Genomic DNA, 24,007 nt, shown 5'->3' on the forward strand with positions numbered 1-24,007 from the left:
TAAACAGTAACAGAAAAAATACTGATTATCAGTACAATAATTCCATGGCAACAGTATTCTCTCAACAACAGGCTTAAATTTATATCGAGTAACAGAAGAAACTTGTACATTAAGGACATGTGAACAGGTTCATTCAAGTTACAATTTTGAATTAATGCAAAATTGGCAGGCATTTTGACAAATCTCAGCTGAAAAAAAAAATTATTGAATTACCACATACATTATGGAGGTGAAATTCCTCTAGCAAAAATGGAAACTGCCTGTTTTTCTCTGAAATAAATCAATTAATTAAAGAAATTGTAGGAATGCACAACATTGAAATTTGTGATACACAAGTATGGTGATTTTGTTAGCAGATTAAACAACAGGTCCTCGCCTGCTTTTTATTAAAAGATGGATTTCACTGCATGACGTCTTATGAACTTATTGATATGCATATGTCATAAACAAAAAACAATTAAATGTTTAGCTATTAGTTTCAAGATCTGCCAACAGAAGCAGCAAACTTTAATCACCAAATGATAGGAATCAAACAGGTAACTAACAAAACGTACCTGAGTCACCATTTCATGCCCATCTGTCCCCAATAGCTCAAACTATTTGTATATAGAATACTTGTGCTTTTTATAGTATACATGCAATCATAACAGACATCCTCACAAAGAGTACACAGTGATTGTAATATTTGTGTTCTTGAAGACATCTTGAATTATCGCTGAAACTTTGTCCCATTCCAGGTTGTCCAGTCCACATCCGATCCTGCAGAGAAAACAGTAATGCTCATAAAAATAAAGTTGAGCCAGATCCTCGGTTAATAAACACCATGAGAGAATGAAAAGTTGCTAAATCCCAATGATATTAAGGATTTAAAACCTGTTGCACCATGCACAAGTTTTCTCGCCTATTTGCAACTGGATTATCAACAGATGAGATAGCTTGAGATAATTAGGCCAATCTTTAGAGTTTTGGGTCTCAATGGGCTGAAACAAATCAGGTTTTTAGTAGAGCATGACACACAGATTGAGAGTCAGTGAAAAGCAAAAAAAAAAATGGCATCTCAAACACCCAGACGTTTTCCTGCCAGCAGTCTAAAAGCCTGCACAGTTTTGGTCTCCTTATCGGGGAAGGACATACTTGCCTTAAGAGGCAGTGCAACGAAGGTTCACTAGATTGATCCCTGTGATGAGAGGGTTGACCTAAGAGTACAGATTGAATAGATTGGGCCTATACTCTCTGGCATTTAGAAAAATTAGGGGTGATCTCATTGAAACATATAAGATTCTGAGGGCGATTGACAGGGTAGATGCTGAGAGGTTGTTTCCCCTGGCCGGAGAGTCTAGAACTAGGGGACATAATCTCAGGATAAGGGATAGGCCATTTAAGACTGAGATGAGGAAGAATTTCTTCACTCAGAGGGCTGTGAATCTTTGGAATTCTCTACCGCAAAGGGCTGTGGATACTGAATCGTTGAGTATATTCAAGGCTGAGATAGATAGATTTTTGGACCCCATGGGCTATGGGGATTGGGCAGGAAAGTGGAGTTGAGGTCGAAGATCAACCATGATCTTATTGAATGGCAGAGCAGGCTCGAAGGGCAGTTTGGCCTACTCCTGTTCTTAATTCTCATGTTCTTATGACACGAATTAAGCAAACTCAACCAGTGGAACCCAAAAATCAGTTCAGACAAAAGGTCATCGACCTGAAACATTAACTCTGTTTCTCCACAAATGTTGCCAGACCTGTTGAGTATTTCCAGCATTTTAATTTTTATTCCAAAAATCAGTACCTGACTACATTTTTAATGATGGTCTGGGTCCTGAGTGCCTACAAGAACCCAAATGGATGATTCAGGTGCTAACATACCATGCAGTTACTTTATTAGTCCTGTCATTGCTCCTCACACGGCGTATGTGTCATTTTCTACTAAAGGCCTGCTTATGAAATGATTTGACCCATACCATGCCTTTCAGCTGGTCCACTAAAAATCAGCACAATGTTGTAATTACAGTAATACAAGATAGCTGATGTACTGACAATCCTCTCATAACCAAATACTGTTGTGGCAAACAACATTTCACTAGGTTCTAGCACATTTTGCTTCACTGTATTCATTGCTGCCACCAACTCCTTTGTAAGCGCAGCTACATCCTTAGGGAACAGAAGAAATAACCAAAACAACTCATAGCTTATTTATTTTACTCATTTTAACACAGATTTCATCACCACTCTTTAAACTTCAAAGCTCTGAATGGTTGTTCAAAAGAACAGTTGATCTATACCAGCTGAACTACCAAAATCAGTCTGAGCAGAGTCTGCTCCACACCCAGTGATTTCTCATTGGATCATCTGTGCTCACACAGTCAGTATGAACAGAGCACCTATCAGCTTTCTATGTTCCGTTTGTTTTTTTAAATATTTTTCCTTACCCTCTACTTTATCACCCTCCTGTGACCAGGACAGAATTGCTTGTTCTGAAGACTTCCTAATGGTTGCTATGCATGCATTCAGTGATTAGCCAACAGGTAGTTTGAGGAGGGGAGACGGGACTTTCTCCACTATATACATGTTTAATGCATAGATTCAGACAATACTGTGAACTCACCTTTCTGTACCTGGCAGTGACTCATGATATCTCACGATGACACCACTGATGTCTCTAATTTAACATTCTCATCCCCTTGTAAAATCCCTTTGTGGCCCTGCCCGGACTATCTCTGTAACCAACTCCAACCCTCCAAGCCAAAAACTCTGCATTCCTTCAACTCTGGCCTCTTATGCATCCCACCCTCCCAAAGTGCTTCACAATGGAAATAGACAGGAAAATGGGTGCCAAGGCATGGAAGGAGTGATCTGAAAAGATAACTGCAAGCTTGGTCAAAAAAGATGTATTTTACGCAAGCTTTCAGAGGAAATAGAAGAGGAAGCACAAATGAGTTTAGGGAGGTAGCTTCAGAGAGTAGAGAGCTGAAGGTGCTGCCATCAAGGTTAAAGCAAAGGAAAATGGTGGAAATGTACAAAAGGACAGTCAGGAGATTGAAGTTTTGTGTGGGGGGGGGGGGAAAGAGATAAAAGGCTCGAGGAAGTTGCAGAAATAGGGTGGGCAAGGTTGTGGAGGAATCTGATGAGGATGAGGCATTAAATTTAGTACAGTGGAGAACAGAAAGCTAGTGTGCATTAGTTTGGACAGGGTGATTGGTGAGAGTGTAGGACAGGATACTGGGAGCTCAATTTTGGAAAGGTTGGAAGTTGAGGACGATAGCCAGAAAGGAGGACATTGGAATAATCAAGTTTATCAATAATACAAAATAAGACAACAATTGTGATAAAACTGTAGTAAAAGCAACAAATTCAACTTCTCCATCATTATTACTTAGGCATTGAGATGTGCAAGACGCCATTATCCAGGCAGTGGTGCTTCATGGCCTTAAGGCTGCTCTGTAGATCGTCGTAAGTTGGTTTATCTGATGCCACCTTTTTAGTGATCTGTAGAAGAATCAAATCACTTAATATCAGGCAAGTCCCTGGAACTGTCTCACATAATGAGATAGGCAATGATGATTAGGAGGTACTAAAGTGGAGATTTTGCTGGGTTTGTTCCCAAATGCACTGGATCACCCAGGTTAAGTGAATATCAGAAAATCATGTAGATGAGGAAAATATTACAACTTTAAACTGTTGATATTGTATCCTTAACTCAGCAATAAATTGGCACCTTTGAGTTGGATTATTAACTAAAAGTACCAAAAAGTAAGTAGGAATTAAAGCATCGTTTAGCACCAAATGACAGCTGAAGGTTATACAAACACGAAATGACAGAACTGCAAGAGGTAAGAAGGTTGTTGGGTTAATAGTCAAATCTGGAGCTTGAATCCCAGTAAGCTTAGCACATAAGCCAACTGTTTTTTAAATAGAGATTGATTGCTGTATTTTTACTTGATTAACAAAAATATTGAAGAGCAGTTACTTCATTCAGCACTTGCAGGTATATCACAAACTTGTTACACCAATGTGTGTACTGTATTTTGAAAAATACAAAGAAAATTTAGTATCAAAAGCAACACCAAGTGAAAATTTACTTTTCCAAATAATTCTGTATCTTTCCGTGATGTTTAGATCATTTAAAATGGTAAATAATGATCCCATTACTCAATTTATTAAAATATGACTGGATCCATTACCAAATAGTAAATGTATCTCTGATCTTTCTGCAGCACTGCCACATCCCCAGTCTTCTTTACTGTAAAGAAAATCACCAATTAAAAAAAATGATTTTAGTTAATGTGTAAATGCAGAGAAGGTGCAACAATCTGATGACAAAGCAACATGACTGAAATTATACATCGCATTATGTTAGCAAATAGAAGTCTGATTTGAGGAAAAGGGACCGAATAAGAATAATGAGGTTCATTTTCAATCTGCTTATAGAAACAGGAAACCTGCCACTTATTGTGTTATCAGTTAGACATATTCTAATGGGTCATGGATCAGGAGTTAATCCACAGTTTTAGTGTGCTCTCAGAAATGAGCACAACAACAACACTTTTACAGTGAACAGCTGCAGTGCAAATTGAGGTAGGTACTGTGTCAAATGTGGAAATGGCATTTACTGTGTAGCCGAAGCAGTAACATTAGCTTTTCTACTAAAAGCTAGTTAGTCAGTTATTTATTTCTATGCATGGTGCTATACCATACAGGAGTTCTATTTTTCATAGTGAGCAATTAAAGGCTTTCTTAGCAAACCTCTTTGTGATGCAAGGTTCGAAGCTACGCCTCAAGTGGGCAGAATTTGCTATGGAATGCATATGACACTCAAGTGATTGTGCTTGTGACCAAATACTGGAAAGTCCGTACCCAGACAACATCAAGCAGCACTTCAATGAGAGTTGTTATTATGATGGGTCTGAATGAGTTGTCACATTATAAAGTTTTTGCAAAAAATAGCTCCATACTATAGACCTGTTGAATCAAATGTGATGTATTTGTTTGTATGTCTAGGTTTTCAGCCTGCCTGTAGGCTTACTGTGCACTGGACGCCAGCATTCTTCACAAATAGTTATTTGTGTCAAACAATACAAAGGACCTCTTTATACACTGGCTTCCCAATTAAGGTTAGAGGATCACAACTTTTCCAGGTCTGTTGACCATGGAACTATATTTATTATTGGTATAAAGAGATGGTGTTTTTAAAAAGCAACCATGCCGACTTATTCGCCATCTCTCTCCCCAACTTTTCCTGTAGGTAATTTACGAGCATTCATCCCTCTAGCCAGGAGAGAAAGTATAAAATTGAACTATGGATTTTTCTAAGACAATCATCAATACCACTCTGTGATCATGGAGCAAGGTCCATGAGTGAAGCTCATCCTGTCATTCAAAATCTGTACACGTTATTTTAGTTTCCCTCCTGCCTTGATGCCAAACCCATAACATTTCTGCTGCTTGCTAAACCTAGAATCAGCCCAATTCCTTTTTGAGTACTTCATCTGTAAAGTTGAGAGTACTAGCTGCAATTCTACTTCATAGTGCAATGTGCCTTATCTATGATTTAAGTTACAGAAGTTAAGCTCAGCTTATGACTTCCCCAGATTACGACCATATTTTGTCATCTTCATCCATACTTCTACTCTTCATCAGAACCCAGCAATGTTGTGATGAGGTCCCAGCGGAGACAGTCTTTCTTTCCAACGCAGCTGCTGACTAACCTGCTTTGCAGTCACAGCATTTTTCATTTTATTTCAGTTTCCAGCATCTAATATTCCGTCTCATCTTTCTTACTTCCCTTTTCAACTTCTGAGCAAAGAACTTCTCTCTATCTAACCTGGTAATTCTTTTTATGATTTTGGAAAACTCAATCATGTTTCTAAATATTTGGGGATGAATCGTAGTACTTATTATGTTGTGGTCTAGAATGGAATTGGGGGGGGGGGGGGGGGAAGGAGGGGGACATAGATACAAGATAAAATGCAAGAGATTTAGGATAGAGTATTGAAGTAACTTTTTATGCAGATGACATTATCAGAGTTAGTGATTGAAGCAGAAACCATGCCAACATTTAAGAATAGGTTAGATAGGTGGTTGCAAGAAAGGAGAATAAAGGGACATGGGAACAGGACATGAGATTAGGACTGCTATTCAAGTGGAGGATAACACTAACATGGGCTGGTTAGAGAATGGAACACCTTCTTGCTTCTGAAAGAACTTATTGTTTGATTGATTTTCTTTCCAAAGGGTTAAGAATTTGGTGGGTCTAAAAAAACTTTGGCAAACCAACAGCATATCCATTTGTATGGTGAAAGGTAATTTAAGATGACTTCTATAATTTTACTCTCTTACTCTGATTCTGTAGCTCCTCAACGCATCCATATTTCTTCTTGAACAAGACCGCTATCCCTGCCTCCATATTACAATCTTCACTGATACAATGTGCCAGTGCTTCCTTCTCTTTGCATGAGAACAGATCACCTTTCATGTAACGGATCTCAAAGCTCTGCAGCTGCCAATGAAAAGACATTGTTAGATGTTTACAGCACTTGAAAGATTTGCCATTCCCACAAGTCTCAATAGTTGACTATTTTTCAGTTGAAAGCATTCTATACAGTTCCTTTTTAAAAAAAAAAGGGACAAAGAATGCAAAAAATTAGAAATGGGAAAAGGCCATTCAGATCACAGAGCTTGTTCACTCATTTAAGTCCATAGCTATTTTGGTCATACCTATTAATAATGCAACTAGGCACCATTTTTTTGGCCACTTGGACAAGGCACCAGAGAGTTGTAAGTACTTGTAGGAACATACAACAGCAAGAACTACACTTAATTCAAAGTTTCTTCATTCAAATGATGATAATTCATTTTTAAAACACCAAGTTCCTGCTTTACTGTATTACAGATATGGCGGACAACTGGTTCAGCCATTCACCGCCAAATCTGGCTGGACCACATAAAGCATTATCGGGTCCTGCTCTCATCTGCCAAAACTGCTCACTATTCCAGAATCATTCTGGAATGCAAAGATAAACTCCAGCTTCTATTCTCTACTGCTAACCGTCTTCTTAAACACCTCTCCAGTTTCCTCCACCCTCATCTCCGACAACAAATGTGAAAGCTCATGCACTTCTTTGTCTCTAAGGTTAAGACCATCTGTTCAGCTGCCTCTGCCACTTCCCTTCCTTCCCCTAGCCCACCGGGCCAAAGTTCCTCTAAGGTTCCCCCCTGCCCTAGCCCTGAACTCACATCTTTCTCCAGTTTCTCTCCAATCTCTCCTCATGACCTCTCCGTGCACATCTTGTCCATGAGACCCAACTCCTGCTCCCTCGACCCTATCCCCACCAAACTGCTGACCTCCCAATTTCCTTTTCTGGCTCCCATGTTAGCTGACACTGTTAACAGTTCTCTCTCATCAGGTACTGTCCCACTCTCCCTCAAATCTGCCGTCATCACCCCTCTCAAAAAACCATCCCTTGACCCCTCCGTCCTTGCAAACTACCGCCCTATCTCCAACCTCCTTTTCCTCTCCAAAGTCCTTGAACATGTTGTCGCCTCCCAAATCCGTGTCCATCTTTCCCGCAACTCCATGTTTGAAACAATCAGGTTTCCGCCCCTGCCACAGCACCGAAACGGCTCTCATCAAAGTCACAAATGACATCTTTGTGATTGTGACAAAGGTAAACTATCCCTCCTCATCCTTCTTGACTTGACACGGTTGACCACTCCATCCTTCGCCAATGCCTCTCCACTGTTGTCCAGCTGGGTGGGACTGCACTCGCCTGGTTCCATTCTTATCTATCGAATCATAGCCAGAGAATCACCTGCAACGGCTTCTCTTCCTGCTCCAGCATCGTTACCTCTGGTGTCCCCCAAGGATCTATCATTGGCCCCCTCCTATTTAAGAACATAAGAAATAAGAGCAGGAGTAGGCCATACAGCCCCTCTAGCCTGCTCCGCCATTCACTAAGATCATGGCTGATCATCGACCTCAACTCCACTTTCCTGCCCGATCTCCATATCTCTCGATTCCCCTAGAGTCCAAAAATCTATCTATCGCAGCCTTGAACATACTCAAAGACTCAGCATTCACAACCCTCTGGGGCAGAGAATTCCAAAGATTCACAACCCTCAGTGAAGAAATTCCTCTCATCTCGGTCTTAAATGGCCTACCCCTTATCCTGAGACTATGTCCCCAGCTCTAGACACTCCAGCCAGGGGAAACAACCTCTCAGCATCTACCCTGTCAATTCCCTTCAGAATCTCGTATATTTCAATGAAATCACCTTTCATTCTTCTAAACTCGAGAGTATAGGCCTATTCTACACAATCTATCATAAGGCAGCCCTCTCATCCCAGGAATCAATCTAGTGAACCTTCGTTGCACCGCCTCCAAGTCAAGTATATTCTTCCTTAGATAAGGAGACCAAAACTGTGCACAGTACTCCAGGTATGGTCTCACCAAGGCCCTGTACAATTATAGCAAGACTTCCTTACTCGTATATTCCAACCCCCTTGCAATAAAGACCAATATGCCATTTGCCTTCTTTATTGCTTGCTGTACCTGCATGCTAGCTTTCTGTGTTTCTTGCGCAAGGACACCCAATTCTCTCTCATCTACATGCTGCTCCTTGGCGACATCATCCAAAAACACAGCGTCAGCTTCCACATGTACACTGATGACACCCAGCTCTGCCTCACTACCACTTCACTCGACCCCTCCACAGTCACTAAAGTGACATCCAGTCCTGGATGAGCAGAAATTTTCTCCAATTAAATATTTGGAAGACCAAAGCCATTGTTTTCGGTCCCCGCCACAAACTCCGTTCCCTAGCCACTGACTCCAACCCTCTCCCTAACATCTGTCTGAGGCTGAACCACACTGTTCGCAACCTTGGGGTCATATTTGACTCTGAAATGAGCTTCCGGCCACATATCTGCAACATAACTAAGACCGCCTATTTCCACTTCCGTAACATCGCCCGTCTCCACCCTTGCCTCAGCTCATCCGCTGCTGAAACCCTCATCCATGCCTTTGTTACCTCTAGACTTGACTATTCCAACGTACTCCTGGCTGGCCTCCTACATTCTACCCTACGTAAACTTGAGGTGATCCAAAACTCGGCTGCCCGTGTCCTAACTCGCACCAAGTCCCGTTCACCCATCACCCCTGTGCTCGCTGACCTACATTGGCTCCCGGTTAAGCAACGCCTCGATTTCAAAATTCTCATCCTTGTTTTCAAATCCCTCCATGGCCTCGCCCCTCCCCTATCTCTGTGACCTCCTTCAGCCCCAAAGCCCACCTGAGATATCTGCGCTCCTCTAATTCTGCCCTCTTGAGGATCCCTGATTATAATCGCTCAACCATTGGTGGCCGTGCCTTCTGTTGCCTTGGCCCTAAGCTCTGGAATTCCCTGCCTAAAGCGCTCTGCCTCTCTTTCCTCCTTTAAGACGCTCCTTAAAACCTATCTCTTTGGCCAGGTTTTTGGTCATCTGCCCTAATTTCTCCTTATGTGGTTTGGTGTCAAATTTTTTGTCTTATAATACTGTGAAGCGCCTTGGGCCGTTTTACTACATTAAAGGTGCTATATAAATACAAGTTGTTATTATTTATATTTATTAATTCAAAATGTTGGCTAATTTATTTTTTTAGCTCAAAAAGCAACTTTGAATGATCAAGAGTAGACTGTTATTGGCTTTAGCAGAGGAGGCACAGAACAGAAAGAGGAGTGTGCAGTATACTCAGTCAGTGGGACCCATACTTACATTGCCCTCTGCTGGCTTGTCTGAAGAACTAGTCATTTTTCTCCTTTTCTTTCAGTTTACTTTGTGCTTCCTTCTTTAACTATAGAAAAATAAATGTTGTTAACTGTTATTCACTTAGTTATTTTCCACTGTTAGCTGTGGCTCAGTGCTAGCATTCTCACCTCTGAGTCAGAAGGTTGCGGGTTCAAGTACCACTCAAGAGACTGGAGCTCAAAATCTAGACTGGCACTTCAGTGCAGTACTGAGGGGGTGCTGCACCATCAGAGGTGCCACCCTTCAGCTGAGATGCTAAACCAAGGCCCCATTCACCCTCTCAGGTGAATATAAAAGACCCAATGGCACTATTTTGAAGAGGAGCAGGGGAATTATCCTGGGTGTCCGGGCCAATGTTCTCTCTCATTTTTTTTGGCGCCACGTGGCCCCTTTAAGGGGCTGCGTGGACCATGCAAAATACCACACATGCACGGTTTATACATTGAAAAGCCAGCAAGCTGGTTGCGCAGGTTCCCTGGAGCGCTGCGTGGCTGCACGAACGTTGGCCCTGGCCAATATTTATCCCTGAACCAATGTCACCAAAAATAATTATCTGGTCATTATCGCATTACTGATTGTGGGACCTTGCTATGCGCAAATTGGCTACCGCATTCCCTACTTTACAACATTACACTTCAAAAGTACTTAATTGGCTGTAAAATTCTTTGAGACATTCTGAAAGGCACTATATAAATGCAAATCTTTCTTTCTTACTTTTCCTGTTGTTATTCTCTTTCAAGGTCATTCTGAATTACCTGCTCTATAAAAGGTCAAGTATACATGTATTGACCTGATCTCCAATTTGCCCTTTCTATAGAGAAGAAAACTATATCTGTTTGGAACATTCTCATAAAAGCAGACTGACATTGGAAATTCTTGCATGGAGAATAAACAGCTGCATATCTACATTACACCCCTCTATAATGTAGCACATCAGTATACCAACCCACTGTGCAACCCTCATAACAGCTATTTTTTGACCTTTGGCTTGCTCTAATATTTTGGGGTATCTTTGATGCATTAAAGAAACAATTTAGAACCACATAAGTTTACAGCACAAATGGTGCGCATTTGACCTATCATGACGGTGCCAACACTTTGTTAGAGCAAACCAAAACTAATTTAAATTAATGACCCACCAGCCAGAGGAAATAGTCCTTCTCTATTCCACCTTTCAAACCGCTTCATAATTTTATAACACTCCACTTATTCTCCTCTTAAACTTCTCTGCTGATGGAAATAATCCTAGTATCTCAAGTCAGAGTCATAACAGCACAGAAGGAGGCCATTCTGCCCATTGAGTCCGTGCCGGCTCTCTGTAGAGCAATCCAGTCAGTCCCATTCCCCCGCTCTATCCCTGTAGCCCTGCAAGTTTATTTCCCTAGTGCCTATCCAGTCTTCCCTTGAAAACATTGAGTGTCTCCGCTTCCACCACTTCCGTCGGGAGTGAATTCCAGGTCCTCACCACTCGCTGCATAAAGAGGTTTTTCCTCACATTCCCTCTATATCTCTTGCCCAAAACCTTAAATCTGTGTCCCCTAGTCCTTGTACCATCAACTAGTGGGAACAGCTTTTCCCCGTCTAGCCTATCCAAACCCATCATAATCTTGTACACCTCTATCAAATCACCCCTCAACCTCCTTTGCTCTAATGAAAACAAATCCAGCTTCTCCAACCTGTCCTTGTAGCTAAGATCCCCATCCACGGAACCATTCTGGTATATCTCCTCTGCACCCTCTCAAGGGCCTTCACATCCTTCCTAAAGTGTGGTGACCAGAACTGGATGCAGTACTCCAGTTGTGGCCTAACCAGCACTTTATAAAGGTTCAGCATAACTTCTCTACTTTTGTACTCAATGCCTCTATTTATGAAGCCCAAGATCCCATATGCTTTGTTAACCACTCTCTCAATATGTCCTGCCACCTTCAGGGACCTATGCACATTAACTCCCAGGTCCCTCTGTCCCTGCACACTCTTTAAAACTGTGCCATTAAGTGTATATTGCCTCTCCCTGTTCCTTCTGCCAAAATCACCTCATACTTCTGTCTCTCTGGCATCATCCTGGTGTAAGATCTCTATGGCTTTAAAGTCCTTTCCATAATTGTGGCTTAAACATTGCCACATATAAATTTTATCACTATGCTTTTGTACTCTGTATAAAACTTATTGGCTTTTTTATGGTTTTACCATCTGCACTTGCAAGGAATTATATATTTGAAACCCTCTCTGCTCATCCACACCCTGCAACATCTCAGGAAAGGTCCCGGCAGATTGGAAAACTGCTAATGTAACACCCTTATTTAAGAAGGGAAGTAGACAAAAAGCTGGAAATTATAGACCAGTTAGCCTAACATCTGTGGTTGGCAAAATGTTGGAGTCCATTATTAAAGGAAACAGTAACAGAGCATTTGGATAAACATAATTTAATAGGACAGAGTTAGCATGGTTTTACGAAGGGGAAGTCATGTTTGACAAATTTGCTCGAATTGAGGATGTAACATACAGGGTGGATAAAGGGGAACCAGTGGATGTAGTGTATTTGGACTTCCAAAAGGCATTTGACAAGGTTCCACACAAAAGATTACTGATCAAGATAAAAAATCACAGGATTGGGGGTAATATACTGGCATAGGTGGAAGATTGGCTATCTAACAGAAAACAAAGAGTTGGGATAAATGGTTCGTTCTCGGGCTGGCAATCAGTAACTAGTGGTGTTCCGCAGGGGTCAGTGCTGGGACCCCAACTCTTTACAATCTATATTAACGATTTGGAGGAAGGGACCGACTGCAACATATCCAAGTTTGCCGACGATACAAAGATGGGAGGGAAAGCAGTGAGTGAGGAGGACATAAAAAGCCTGCAAAAGGACATAGACAGGCTAAGTGAGTGGGCAGAGATTTGGCAGATGGAATATAATATTGGAAAGTGTGAGGTTATGCACTTTGGCAGAAAAAATCATAGAGCAAGTTATTATCTAAATGGAGAGAAACTGCAAAGTGCTACAGTACAAAAGGATCTGGGGGTCCTGGTGCATGAAACACAAAAAGTTAGTATGCAGGTGCAGCAGGTGATCAGGAAGGCCAATGGAATCTTGGCTTTTATTGCAAGGGGGATGGAGTATAAAAACAGGGAAGTCTTGCTGCAGTTATACAGGGTATTGGTGAGGCCACACCTGGAATACTGCGTGCAGTTTTGGTTTCCATATTTAAGAAAAGATATACTTGCTCTCGAGGCGGTTCAGAGAAGGTTCACTCGGTTGATTCCGGAAATGAGGGGGTTGACGTATGAGGAAAGGTTGAGTAGGTTGGACCTCTACTCATTGGAGTTCAGAAGAATGAGAGGCGATCTTATCGAAACATATAAGATTGTGAGGGGGCTTGATCGGGTGGATGCGTGGAGGGTGTTTCCACTGATGGGTGAGACTAGTACTAGGGGGCATAATCTTAGAATAAGGGGCTGCCCTTTCAAAACTGAGATGAGGAGAAACTTCTTCACTCAGAGGGTAGTAAATCTATGGAATTTGCTACCCCAGAGAGCTGTGGAAGCTGCAACATTCAATAAATTTAAAACGGAGATAGACAGTTTCCTAGCAGAATAGGGAATTAGGGGTTACGGGGAGAGGGCAGGGAAGTGGACGTGAGTCTAGATTTGGATCAGCCATGATCCTATTGAATGGCGGAGCAGGCCCGAGGGGCTGTATGGCCTACTCCTGCTCCTACTTCTTATGTTTCCATTGAGTGTATACTCCAAGTCCTTTTTTCCTCCAAAAAAGCATTACCGCACATTTCTCCACATTAATTTACCGCTGCCACATCTGCTAACCTGTCTATGTCCTCTTAAAGTCTTTTAAAGTCCTCCATTCAACCCCCAGCAACCCCCCCTTTTGTGTTTCTGCATCAAATCACAAGTCAGTGATTTGAAAATTCAATACTGACTGGTACAATTTTTCCTGCAGCCTAAATGAGATGGTTAAAAGCACTTTAGATGACTTCTAAAGGGTTGGTTCAAAATTTTTTTTTTAAATAAAACTAATCTCAGATTACATTGCAGACATGGATAAAGAATGATAGCAATGGCAAATTGTCTTGTTACCATTATCATAATTTAACATGTACGGGAGCATCCTTGGCAGCAAGGTAATCTTAGGAATGAACAGTGACAGATATTCTTTTTATATGAAAATGTTTTACAGCAATCCCTACATATATTTAAATTCATGTATATTCTAAGAGTTCTGCAACTCCTGTCAAACTTATTTCCCATGTCACTATTGTCATGCCTTGTTTAACATTGCTTAAATGTCCTACATACTTAATTTATCATTACTTACCTTGCAGTGTAGGTCTCTGAACAGTAGGTAGCACTGTTGCACCTACTACCTTCGTCTCCCAGGTGACCCAGCCCAACATGACCAGCATTTTTATGATACAGCCTCACTGCCATCCATTCTCACCCTGTTCCTCTTCCCAGCAGTTGCTCATATCCGAATCCCCACTCCCACATTTCTTTATGGCCCTTCTATTCAAGCCTCAAACCCCACTCCAGCTCTTCTTCCTGGTTACAACCTGCACCAGATTCCAACAGGAAGTGCAACAGTTGCATCCGGCGAAGAACATTACTCCACAAATGCCACTTCCACGGCAAGACTGTTTATTGATATTGATGCCCTGTTAAATCTTCTAAAGATCTCATAAGCCTGCCTACCATGTTTCATGTGCCCTGTGATGTCCTGGTTTATCACTCATACAGCCTGATGTGCTGTATCCTGATTAAGCAGACTCTCGTATCAGCAGTTCCCTTCCCTTTTAACAGATGGACTATGCAGCCTGTTCATGGTCTATTTGAACATAAAACTACTTCCCCCTTTGCTATGCTCGCCCCTATTTTACTAGCTTTCCTTACTTACTGTTCTGTGCTTTGTTTTTGGGCACTATTTTCCTGCAGGAATTCCCACAGATGCGGGGCACTGCAATATCTATTCATCGGGAAATCTATAGGAGAGTGAACGGAAGTCTGTTCTTGGATCAGGCATGCACTCCCGTATCAAAAGTTGAGACATGGACAAGAAAAATCAGCTGATTTTAAGTTAATACAAGAGCAAATGAACTAGGTGAATATCAAGAAACAAGAAAAACCACAGATGAGCAGGAGAGAGAAGTAGAATTAGAAGGGAAAAAAAGAATGTTTCTATAGTAAAACCACAGGCTGTATCTGCTGAGTTACTGTGAGCAATGCCAAGGGAGGTCTTCTCATATGTTTGGTGCTGAAATAGCCAAGGATGAAGTTGAAGAAGAATACTTTCTGTTCACGATTATGCAAATACCTTTCTATGGTAACTGAATTACTGGGAAGCCCCACAAAACACAAGATAATTCTCAGGAAAAGTCTCCACAATCAGCAGCTGGCATAGCTTTCACAGTATGACTATTTTATCATAATTTATCAACCAAACCACATGACATTTTGTTTTACTGCTGGTTGATGCTGAAACATTCACTCCCAGCACTGGAGAGAAAACGACAGAAAGCCTTGAACCACATTCTTGTGGTTGTCAGGGAGCTGCTAGGAAGTCTGAGTGACACTGGGCAATGTCACACAAAGAGCAGGGAGCAATGCAGCACATCTGAACCTTGGTGAACAGCTGCAGCAGTTAGAGAGAGCTTTAAACCACCCCTCAGTGAGTGGTATTAATGGAAAAGTCAGCTGTCATTCATAGCACCACACGAGACTGGCTAGCTTTTGTATAAATATCCCTTATTGCTAAAGAAAAACAGACAGACAAGAAAGAGAACGCGAATACCAATGTATTAAAAAAGAGCACAATGAGCTCTTGCCCAAGAGTGTGGGAACAATTCCACATTCCCTTGTTAGAAGGAAAACCACAACTACAGCCTTGGAAACAACTGTGGCATAGGAAAAATATGACTGATTAGAATGATGGTACTGTATGGGGAATTAACAGAAGCTAAGACATCCATTAAATTAACAGAAGCTAAGACATCCATTATGTTTAGTTTCCGTATATAACAGTGACTATGCCTCAAAAATATTTCAGTGACTGTGAAGCACTTTGGGACGTCCCAAGGTTGTGAAAGGCACTATATAAATGCACATTTGTTCTTTCTTTCTTTGCATAATCAGGAAAACTTAGTCATTTCTGTTTTCAGGTTTTTAGTTGCAGAAGAAAACAGTTTAATCTGTTGCTCAGTGACATTATGATGAATAATATGTATTCCTCTTGGGTCTGCCTGCAGCACACATGCTCCTTAACTTGAGGGTGCCAGTAGCAACTAGTTGCCAGCTTTCTACCAACATTGCTCTGAAACCAGCCATGAGGAAGTGTATAAGAGTAGTTAGGGTGTTTTATTTCCTCCCCATGAGCTTTTGGGTTCTATTAACCTTTCGTACCCTAGATATTTTTTGTTGCTGTGTTTAGGACTACTTTTGTAGGTTCCTATGTCCTCAGTGTTTTCACATGTCCTGACACCTAGAGGAGTTTTATAACATGCCCAGGAGTATGAACTTTTTTTGGGGATTATTTCAGATACTGTTTCTAACCTGTATATGCAATTGATTTTCTTTGTCTTCAGGAAACAGCAGAATACTAAACTAGATCTGGCATTAGTCTTTAACTGACAAACAAAACAAGAAAAAAACTTCACGATAACTTGACTCCAAATATTCAATTACTTTAACTTGGCCCATTACTTCCTCATTAGTTATGAGCAAAACCAATATTGCCTTACCCCTTTGAGAGTTTTCTCACTTCACCTGTTGTTTAAGAAAAAGTTGTTGAAATACTTCAATAAACTCTCACCTGCATAGGGATTCTCTCCACCACTGTATGACCCATTTTGTGTCAAGATTTAAATCCCCATGATTACAATTGAGGTTTGACAAATTTGCTCGAATTCTTTGAGGACGTAACAAACGGTGGATAAAGGGGAACCAGTGGATGTGGTGTATTTGGACTTCCAAGAGGCATTTGACAAGGTGCCACACAAAAGATTACTGCACAAGATAAAAAATCACGGGATTGGGGGTAATATACTAGCATGGGTGGAAGATTGGCTATCTAACAGAAAACAGAGAGTTGGGATAAATGGTTCATTCTCGGGTTGGCATTCAGTAACTAGTGGTGTTCCGCAGGGGTCAGTGCTGGGACCCCAACTCTTTACAATCTATATTAACGATTTGGAGGAGGGGACCAAGTGCAACGTATCCAAGTTTGCCGACGATACAAAGATGGGAGGGGAAGCAGTGAGTAAGGAGGACATAAAAAACCTGCAAAAGGACATAGACAGGCTAAGTGAGTGGGCAGAAATTTGGCAGATGGAATATAATGGCCCAGTAATTCCTCTCCCAACGCGTGAGTACAGACGGGGTACTCACGCGTGTGCCCGGAGGAATTGCCAGTTTTCAGCATGCACAGCGCATGCGGGGAAAACCAGCATTTCCTCTCCTCTGACCCAAGGGGTTAAGAGGCTGAACGCGTGCGACTACACAGGCAGCGCGTGCGACTTGGATTTCCTTTATTTTTAGAGAGTTGCGCGTGTGTAAAGGCCTCCAGTTTTTACGCATTGAAAAACCACACGTAAGTACTTAGTTTTACAGGTAAGTTGTCTATTAATACAATTTATTAAAAAAATTTCCACAGGTTTATTATTTTTAAAGAATTTACAGTGAGGTAAGTTTAGTTTTAGCCCCGATTTTTTATATAATTTTTTTCAAATTTTAAAATTATTGTTTAAAATAGTTGTTTACAGTTATTTATGGTTCATTTAAGTAGTGCAATGTTTTTTTTTTAATTTTCTTTCAAGTTTAAGTAGTGTTTTGGGGCCAGGAGTTTTCATGAGTTTGACAGCTCTATCAAACTCATGAATGAACTTTTGCAACCTCCCATTGGTTGCCCTGTGCTCACGTGATCCCAGCTGGCTCATCGCACTAAGTACGCCGCTGGGTCACGCACGCACAGCGCGGCAGGACCTCAAGCAGGCCAGTGAGAGGAAATGCAATGCGGGCCAGGATTGAAATGTCAGCGCGCCGGGTAAGTGCACATCGGGGGCTTGCGTGCGCGGCAAGCTCCCGATCCTAATTTCAGGGCCAATGTTGGAAAGTGTGAGGTTATGCACTTTGGCAGAAAAAATCAAAGAGCAAGTTATTATCTAAATGGAAAGAAACTGCAAAGTGCTACAGTACAAAGGGATCTGGGGGTCCTGGTGCATGAAACACAGGTTAGTATGCAGGTACAGCAGGTGATCAGGAAGGCCAATGGAATCTTGGCTTTTATTGCAAGGGGGATGGAGTATAAAAGCAGGGAAGTCTTGCTTCAGTTATACATGGTACTGGTGAGGCCACACCTGGAATACTGCGTACAGTTTTGGTTTCCATATTTAAGAAAAGATATACTTGCTCTCGAGGCAGTTCAGAAAAGGTTCACTCGGTTGATTCCGGAGATGAGGGGGTTGATTTATGAGGAAAGGTTGAGTAGGTTGGGCCTCTACTCATTGGAATTCAGAAGAATGAGAGGCGATCTTATCGAAACATATAAGATTGTGAGGGGGCTTGATCGGGTGGATGCGGGGAGGACGTTTCCACTGATGGGTGAGACTAGAACTAGGGGGCATAATCTTAGAATAAGGGGCTGCCGTTTCAAAACTGACATGAGGAGAAACTTCTTCACTCAGAGGGTAGTAAATCTATGGAATTTGCTACCTCAGAGAGCTGTGGAAGCTGCGACATTAAATAAATTTAAAACGGAGATAGACAGATTCCTAGCTGATAAGGGAATTAGGGGTTACGGGGAGCGGGCAGGAAGTGGACGTGAGTCTAGGTTCGGATCAGCCATGATCCTGTTGAATGGCGGAGCAGGCCCGAGGGGCCGTATGGCCTACTCCTACTCCTGCTTCTTATGTTCTTAAGCACTCATTTTTGTTATGACCTACTGCAATACATCAACCTCCTTTTTGCTTTGTGGCAGTCTATAATATATTCCTACCACTAACTTTTTCCCCTTTCTAGCTTCCCGATCTACTGAAGACTCTGTGCAGAATCCCAATTCCTTCCTTAGTGACATATAAACTTTCCCTGTTAAACTGTGCCATTTCACCCCCATTCTTTCCCTCTTCATCCTTCCTGCAGATTTGTTCCCCACTCATCATCTTCCTTTAGCCAGATTTCAGTAACTCCTATGATGTTTAGTTCCCTAATTCAGTCACTGTATCTTTTATACAGCTAGTACTCATCTTGGATCATTCCTTGCTGTATTCACATGCCTCACGAGCTCGTTCACAGTAATACAGCACTCCATCTGCTTCAATAGTTCAAACCCTTCCAAACTGTTATATTTATCCTATCAACCAAGCTACTACCTTTCCTCCCCAAAGTGAACCAAGAATTTTACACTTTCCCTCACGTGATGGGCCACGCATTGACCTGCCTAATCTGTCTGCCTCCAATAGGTGCAGGATGTAATCCTGCAATTACTATCCTGGAAGTAATTTTCTTCAATTCTTATAGGACCTCCAATCTACACCTATCCACGTTGTTGGTTCTCCTGTGAACCAAGACCTCTGGTTTCTATCCTTGGCCCCCTCCTATTTCTCATCTACATGTTGCCCCTTGGTGACATCATCTGAAAACATAGCATCAGTTTCCACATGTACGCTGACGACACCCAGCTCTATCTCACTACCTCTTCTCTCGACCCCTCCACGGTGTCTAAATTGTCAGACTGCTTGTCTGACATACAGTTCTGGATGAGCAAAAATTTTCTCCAATTAAATATTGGGAAGACCGAAGCCATTGTTTTCAGTCCCCGCCACAAACTCCATTCCCTAGCCACTGACTCTATCCCTCTCCCTAACATCTGTCTGAGGCTGAACCACACTGTTCGCAACCTTGGTGTCATAATTGACCCTGAAATGAGCTTCCGACCACATATCCGCAGCATAACAAAGACCGCCTACTTCCACCTCCGTAACATCGTCCGTCTCCACCCTTGCCTCAGCTCATCCGCTGCTGAAACCCTCATCCATGCCTTTGTTACCTCTAGACTTGACTATTCCAATGCATTCCTGACTGGCCTCCCACATTCCACCCTACGTAAACCTGAGGTGATCCAAAACTCGGCTGCCCGTGTCCTAACTCGCACCAAGTCCCGTTCGCCCATCACCCTTGTGCTCACTGACCTACATTGGCTCCCAGTTAAGCAGCGCCTCGATTTCAAAATTCTCATCCTTGTTTTCAAATCCCTCCATAGCCTCGCCCCTGCCTATCTCTGTAATCTCGTTCAGCCCCACAAACCCCCCTCCCCCCCAACCAAGATATCTGTGCTCCTCTAATTCTGCCCTCTTGAGTATCCCTGATTATAATCGCCAATCTTTGGTGGTCGTGCCTTCTGTTGCCTGGGCCCCAAGCTCTGGAATTCCCTCCCTAAACCTGACCGCCTCGCTACCTCTCTTTCCTCCTTTAAGACACTCCTTAAAACCTACCTCTTTAACCAAGCTTCTGGTCACCTGCCCTAATTTATCCTTATGTGGATCAGGGTCAAATTTTTTGTCTTAAAATACTCCTGTGCAGCACTTTGGGAACGTTTTACTACGTTAAAGGCGCTATATAAATACAAGTTGTTGTATCTCCCCTTCCCGTCACAGGATCTCATCAATCCACTCGATTAAGTCTCAAAGCCTGGCACCTGGGCTCCGTCATGCTTTCACAAGATCCTTTCAACCCTCCTTACTAAGAAATGCCCTAAAACTATTATGATCCTTTAATCTTATCTATTTCCTGTTCCCCTTGAGCAACCACTTGCTGCCCTATAGCACTGGCTTGCTCAGGGTTACCATGACCTGCAGTTCCATCTTTGTCCACCTCCAGTGCTGAAAATTTATTGGACAACTCTCGTTCCACAGGTTCCCTCTGCAGAATCCTCACCATTGTAAGCCATTCTGGTTTTGCCCAAGAGAAGACTTTATCAGTTAATAAAAGGGAAGCAATTCAAGAGAAAATTTCTAGGATTCTTTCAGGTACATCTTAAAACCACTTTTGGTTCACAGATTCGCTCCCACTTCTTCAGAAGCCAGTGTTGGAAACCTCTCAGAAATCATGTCAAACACCAACAATGATGTTGTACAAGTACAATCACAAAATTGATGATGGTGCGGAGCGGCCAGGCACTGCTGAATGGGGTGGTTAATGGTTACTATGGTGGCAGCGGCGGCTGTGCGCTGCAGGAAAAGGAAAAGGAGGGGAAAAAAACTGCGTGCCAACAGATGCTTGATTGAGAGCCTATCAGCTGTAAGAATTAATTGCCAGGGAGAGAGATATGAAGGTGCAGAAAGAGATGGGGAAAGAGCGACCAGGCGAGAGACAGAGAGAGATGGGGTGCAAAGAGAGGAATAGGAGAGGGAAATATGGAGGTAGAGTGAGTAAAGGGAGAGATGGGAGTACAGTGAGAGATAGATGTAGAAGAGTGACGGGGGAGAGAGATGGAGGTAGAGAGAGAGGAATAGGTGAGATAGGGAGAGAGAGCGATCAGGAAGGGTGACAGGAAGAGAGATTTGGAGGTACAGCAGGAGGAATGGGAGAGAGACGGAGGTACAGCGAAAGAGGTGGGGACGATTGATGCAGAGAGAAGGGGGTACAGAGAGGAATGGGAGACAGATGGAGTTAGAGAGAGGTATGGGAGAGAGAGATGGAGGTACAGAGAAAGAGGTGGAAAAAGATTGATGCAGAGGGGGAGTAGAGAGAGAGGAATGAGATAGGGTACAGGGAGAGAGAGAGGACAAAACGCAGGGGAGGGTAAAAGAGATTGAGACCAGTGGAGGGAGGAGAGGGATGGCGACGCGAAAGAGACTGATGCAGCCGGGGGGAAAGGAGTGTGGGGGAGATTGGGGGAGGAAGAGAGAGAGATCGGGCAGGTAGAGAGGAGTAAACATTGAGAGCACGAGATAGTGAGATACAGGGAAAAGCAGGGGGGGGAGACAGAGATGGGAAAAAGAAACTGAGGTGTAGTGGGAAAAAGACTGAGAGATGGGGAGAGCGATTAATGGAGATGTGAGGGAGCGAGAATGGAAGGAGGGGGCAGGAGAGAAACCAGAGGGGTTGGGGAACGAGACCAGAGGCAAGGGGAAGAAAAAGGAGAGAAACAAAGGGGTAGGGGGAGAAGAGAAGGGAGGAGACGGATAGCTGGATTGGGGGGAGACAGGAAAGAGGACGATGTTCAAGCTTATAGGCTGCACCAGATGGTTTTCTTGATCATTCCTGTAGGTAAGCCCACATGCTCAGTTAACTGAAGAGACTTCATATGCCAATATCCGGTGATGTAGCATTGCCCAAGGTCAATCAGAACACTCTTGTTGTTATAATTTGCTAATTGGATATGATAACAGCCCTCTCATGTATTTGGATAATAATGGAAGAATAATCCAGTGGTTCTCAACTGGAATCCACACAGACAGGCTGGTAAACAGCAGCAGGGGAGGAGAAAAAACCCTGAAAGGAGGTGGAGGGTTACACCTGAACCAGTACCAGTGTTCCCAACAGGTGCCACCAAACCGAATCTCACTTCAGGAAGAGCAGGGAGGCGACGTGCGGTGAAGTATTCAACAGGCATGTTGCTGAACCTGTCGGGTTACCTTTCAGCTAAAGGGAAAATAAAAGTTTTCACTTCACTGTACACTATATTGAACAGCCCGGGGGGGGGGGCAAGGGGGCAGGCACGAGGAAGTGCGTGAGAGAGGAACAGACGGTGCGAGCAGTATGCAAGCCTTGGAGAAGCTTTTGCTTGATAGGGTGTTAGGAAATAGTGAGGGCTCACCCAGTTGCTCAGACGGTAACAGCAGCGCGTAATTCAGCCGAGCAAACCAGTGATATCCCCCCACGATCAATTACAACTTGTATTTATATAGCACCTTTAACGTAGTAAAATCTCCCAAGACGCTTCACAAGAGTGTTATAAAACAAAATTTGACACTGAGCTACATTAGGGCAAATGACCAAAAGCTTCTTAAAGGAGAAAAGAGAGGCAGGGATTTCCAGAACTTAGGGCCTCGGCAACTGAAGGCACGGCCACCAATGGTTGAGCAATTATAATCAGGGATGCTCAAGAGGGCAGAATTACAGGAGTGCAGATATGTCAGGGGGTTGTGGGGCTGGAGATTAGAGAGGGGCGAGGCAATGGAAGGATTTGAAAACAAGGGTGAGAATTTTGAAATCGAGGCATTGCTGAACGAGGAGCCAATGTAGGTCAGTGAGCACAGGGGTGATGGGTGAACGGGACTTGATGCTAATTAGGACACTAGTTTTGGATGGGTTTAGGCTGCCAATTCACTGTCTAGTCTCTCACTAGTTTTGGATGGGTTTAGGCTGCCAATTCACTGTCTAGTCTCTCATACCCAGCAAGAGGGTCAGTACCTTGAAAGAAAAACAAAATTAAAAAAATTGGGGGTAATATATTATCTACCACTTAAGATGTTTATATTCTTTCAATCATAAGCATCCTTCACACCTTGTCAGCCAAATTTCCCTGTACTTTTCAAATGAAAATTCAATGTTGCCATTGAGCAATATTGCTTATTCCCTTTATCACTGCAAATTTATTATCTTGTAAGAAAACACCATTTACATGAGAAATATCTGTATACATTATCTCGAAAAACTCACTATTTCCCTATACCTCAGTAAACACTAAAAAGGGAGAATTACACTTCGCCTGCGCCTGAGTTTTGATGATAAAGGGTTTTGTAGACTAAATGTTCACTTCTCATCTCCCACCATTTCCTGTCGGCGCCATTTTGTCAGATTATCTCGAATGTTCTTTCGGGCTAAATGGTCGTCCCCAACTTTTATCACTCTCCATGTGGAAAAGCGAAAATCTTGTGATCGCCGACAGAACATCCGTTCTTTTGCAAGAAACGAGTTTGAAAGAAAAATGTCATGGCAAGAATGATTTAAAATAAAGGATGATTAACTTTCATTAACCCCACCCACCTACCTACCTAGATCACCACAGCGCTCTCGCAAATATCAATCCGCCCTCTGCCTTGTGTGTGTGTGCGCGCGCGTCCGCCCTTTTTTTTCCAAGAATCTCCTCGTCAACCGAACCTGCTACCGGAAACTGCTCCCTCCGTCCGCCTTCGCTAGATTGACACTCCGGTCCGCCAATCAGGAGCGAGCGGCCGCTCTATTTACCAGCGGCGAGGGTGGTGCCTGGTAAGTGCAGACA

At 42.8% G+C, this 24,007-nt stretch overlaps 1 protein-coding gene across 3 annotated transcripts; it reads right to left on the reverse strand.

Annotated features, from left to right (window-relative positions):
- Positions 1 to 56: 56 nt before the first annotated feature.
- LOC147113015 (ADP-ribose glycohydrolase OARD1-like) lies at positions 57 to 23,880 on the reverse strand. 3 transcript variants are annotated; one of them, XM_085997880.1, is made up of 6 exons: positions 23,781 to 23,880; positions 9,748 to 9,826; positions 6,334 to 6,487; positions 4,179 to 4,237; positions 3,371 to 3,483; positions 57 to 759 (listed from the first exon to the last, which is right to left on the reverse strand). In XM_085997880.1, the coding sequence occupies exons 2-6, from the start codon at positions 9,781 to 9,783 to the stop codon at positions 657 to 659; spliced, it is 465 nt and encodes a 154-aa protein (XP_085854006.1). In that variant the 5' UTR covers positions 9,784 to 9,826; positions 23,781 to 23,880; the 3' UTR covers positions 57 to 656. The 3 variants fall into 3 exon arrangements, with proteins under 3 accessions (XP_085854006.1, XP_085854004.1, XP_085854005.1); XM_085997878.1 differs by having other exon boundaries at positions 6,334 to 6,493; XM_085997879.1 differs by lacking the exon at positions 23,781 to 23,880 and adding an exon at positions 14,111 to 14,344 and having other exon boundaries at positions 6,334 to 6,493.
- Between the last annotated feature and the right edge of the window lie 127 nt (positions 23,881 to 24,007).

Source organism: Somniosus microcephalus, chromosome 9 (assembly GCF_052327205.1).
Source record: "Somniosus microcephalus isolate GS21.2 chromosome 9, FLI_Smic_1.0, whole genome shotgun sequence".
NCBI classification, from domain to species: domain Eukaryota; kingdom Metazoa; phylum Chordata; class Chondrichthyes; order Squaliformes; family Somniosidae; genus Somniosus; species Somniosus microcephalus.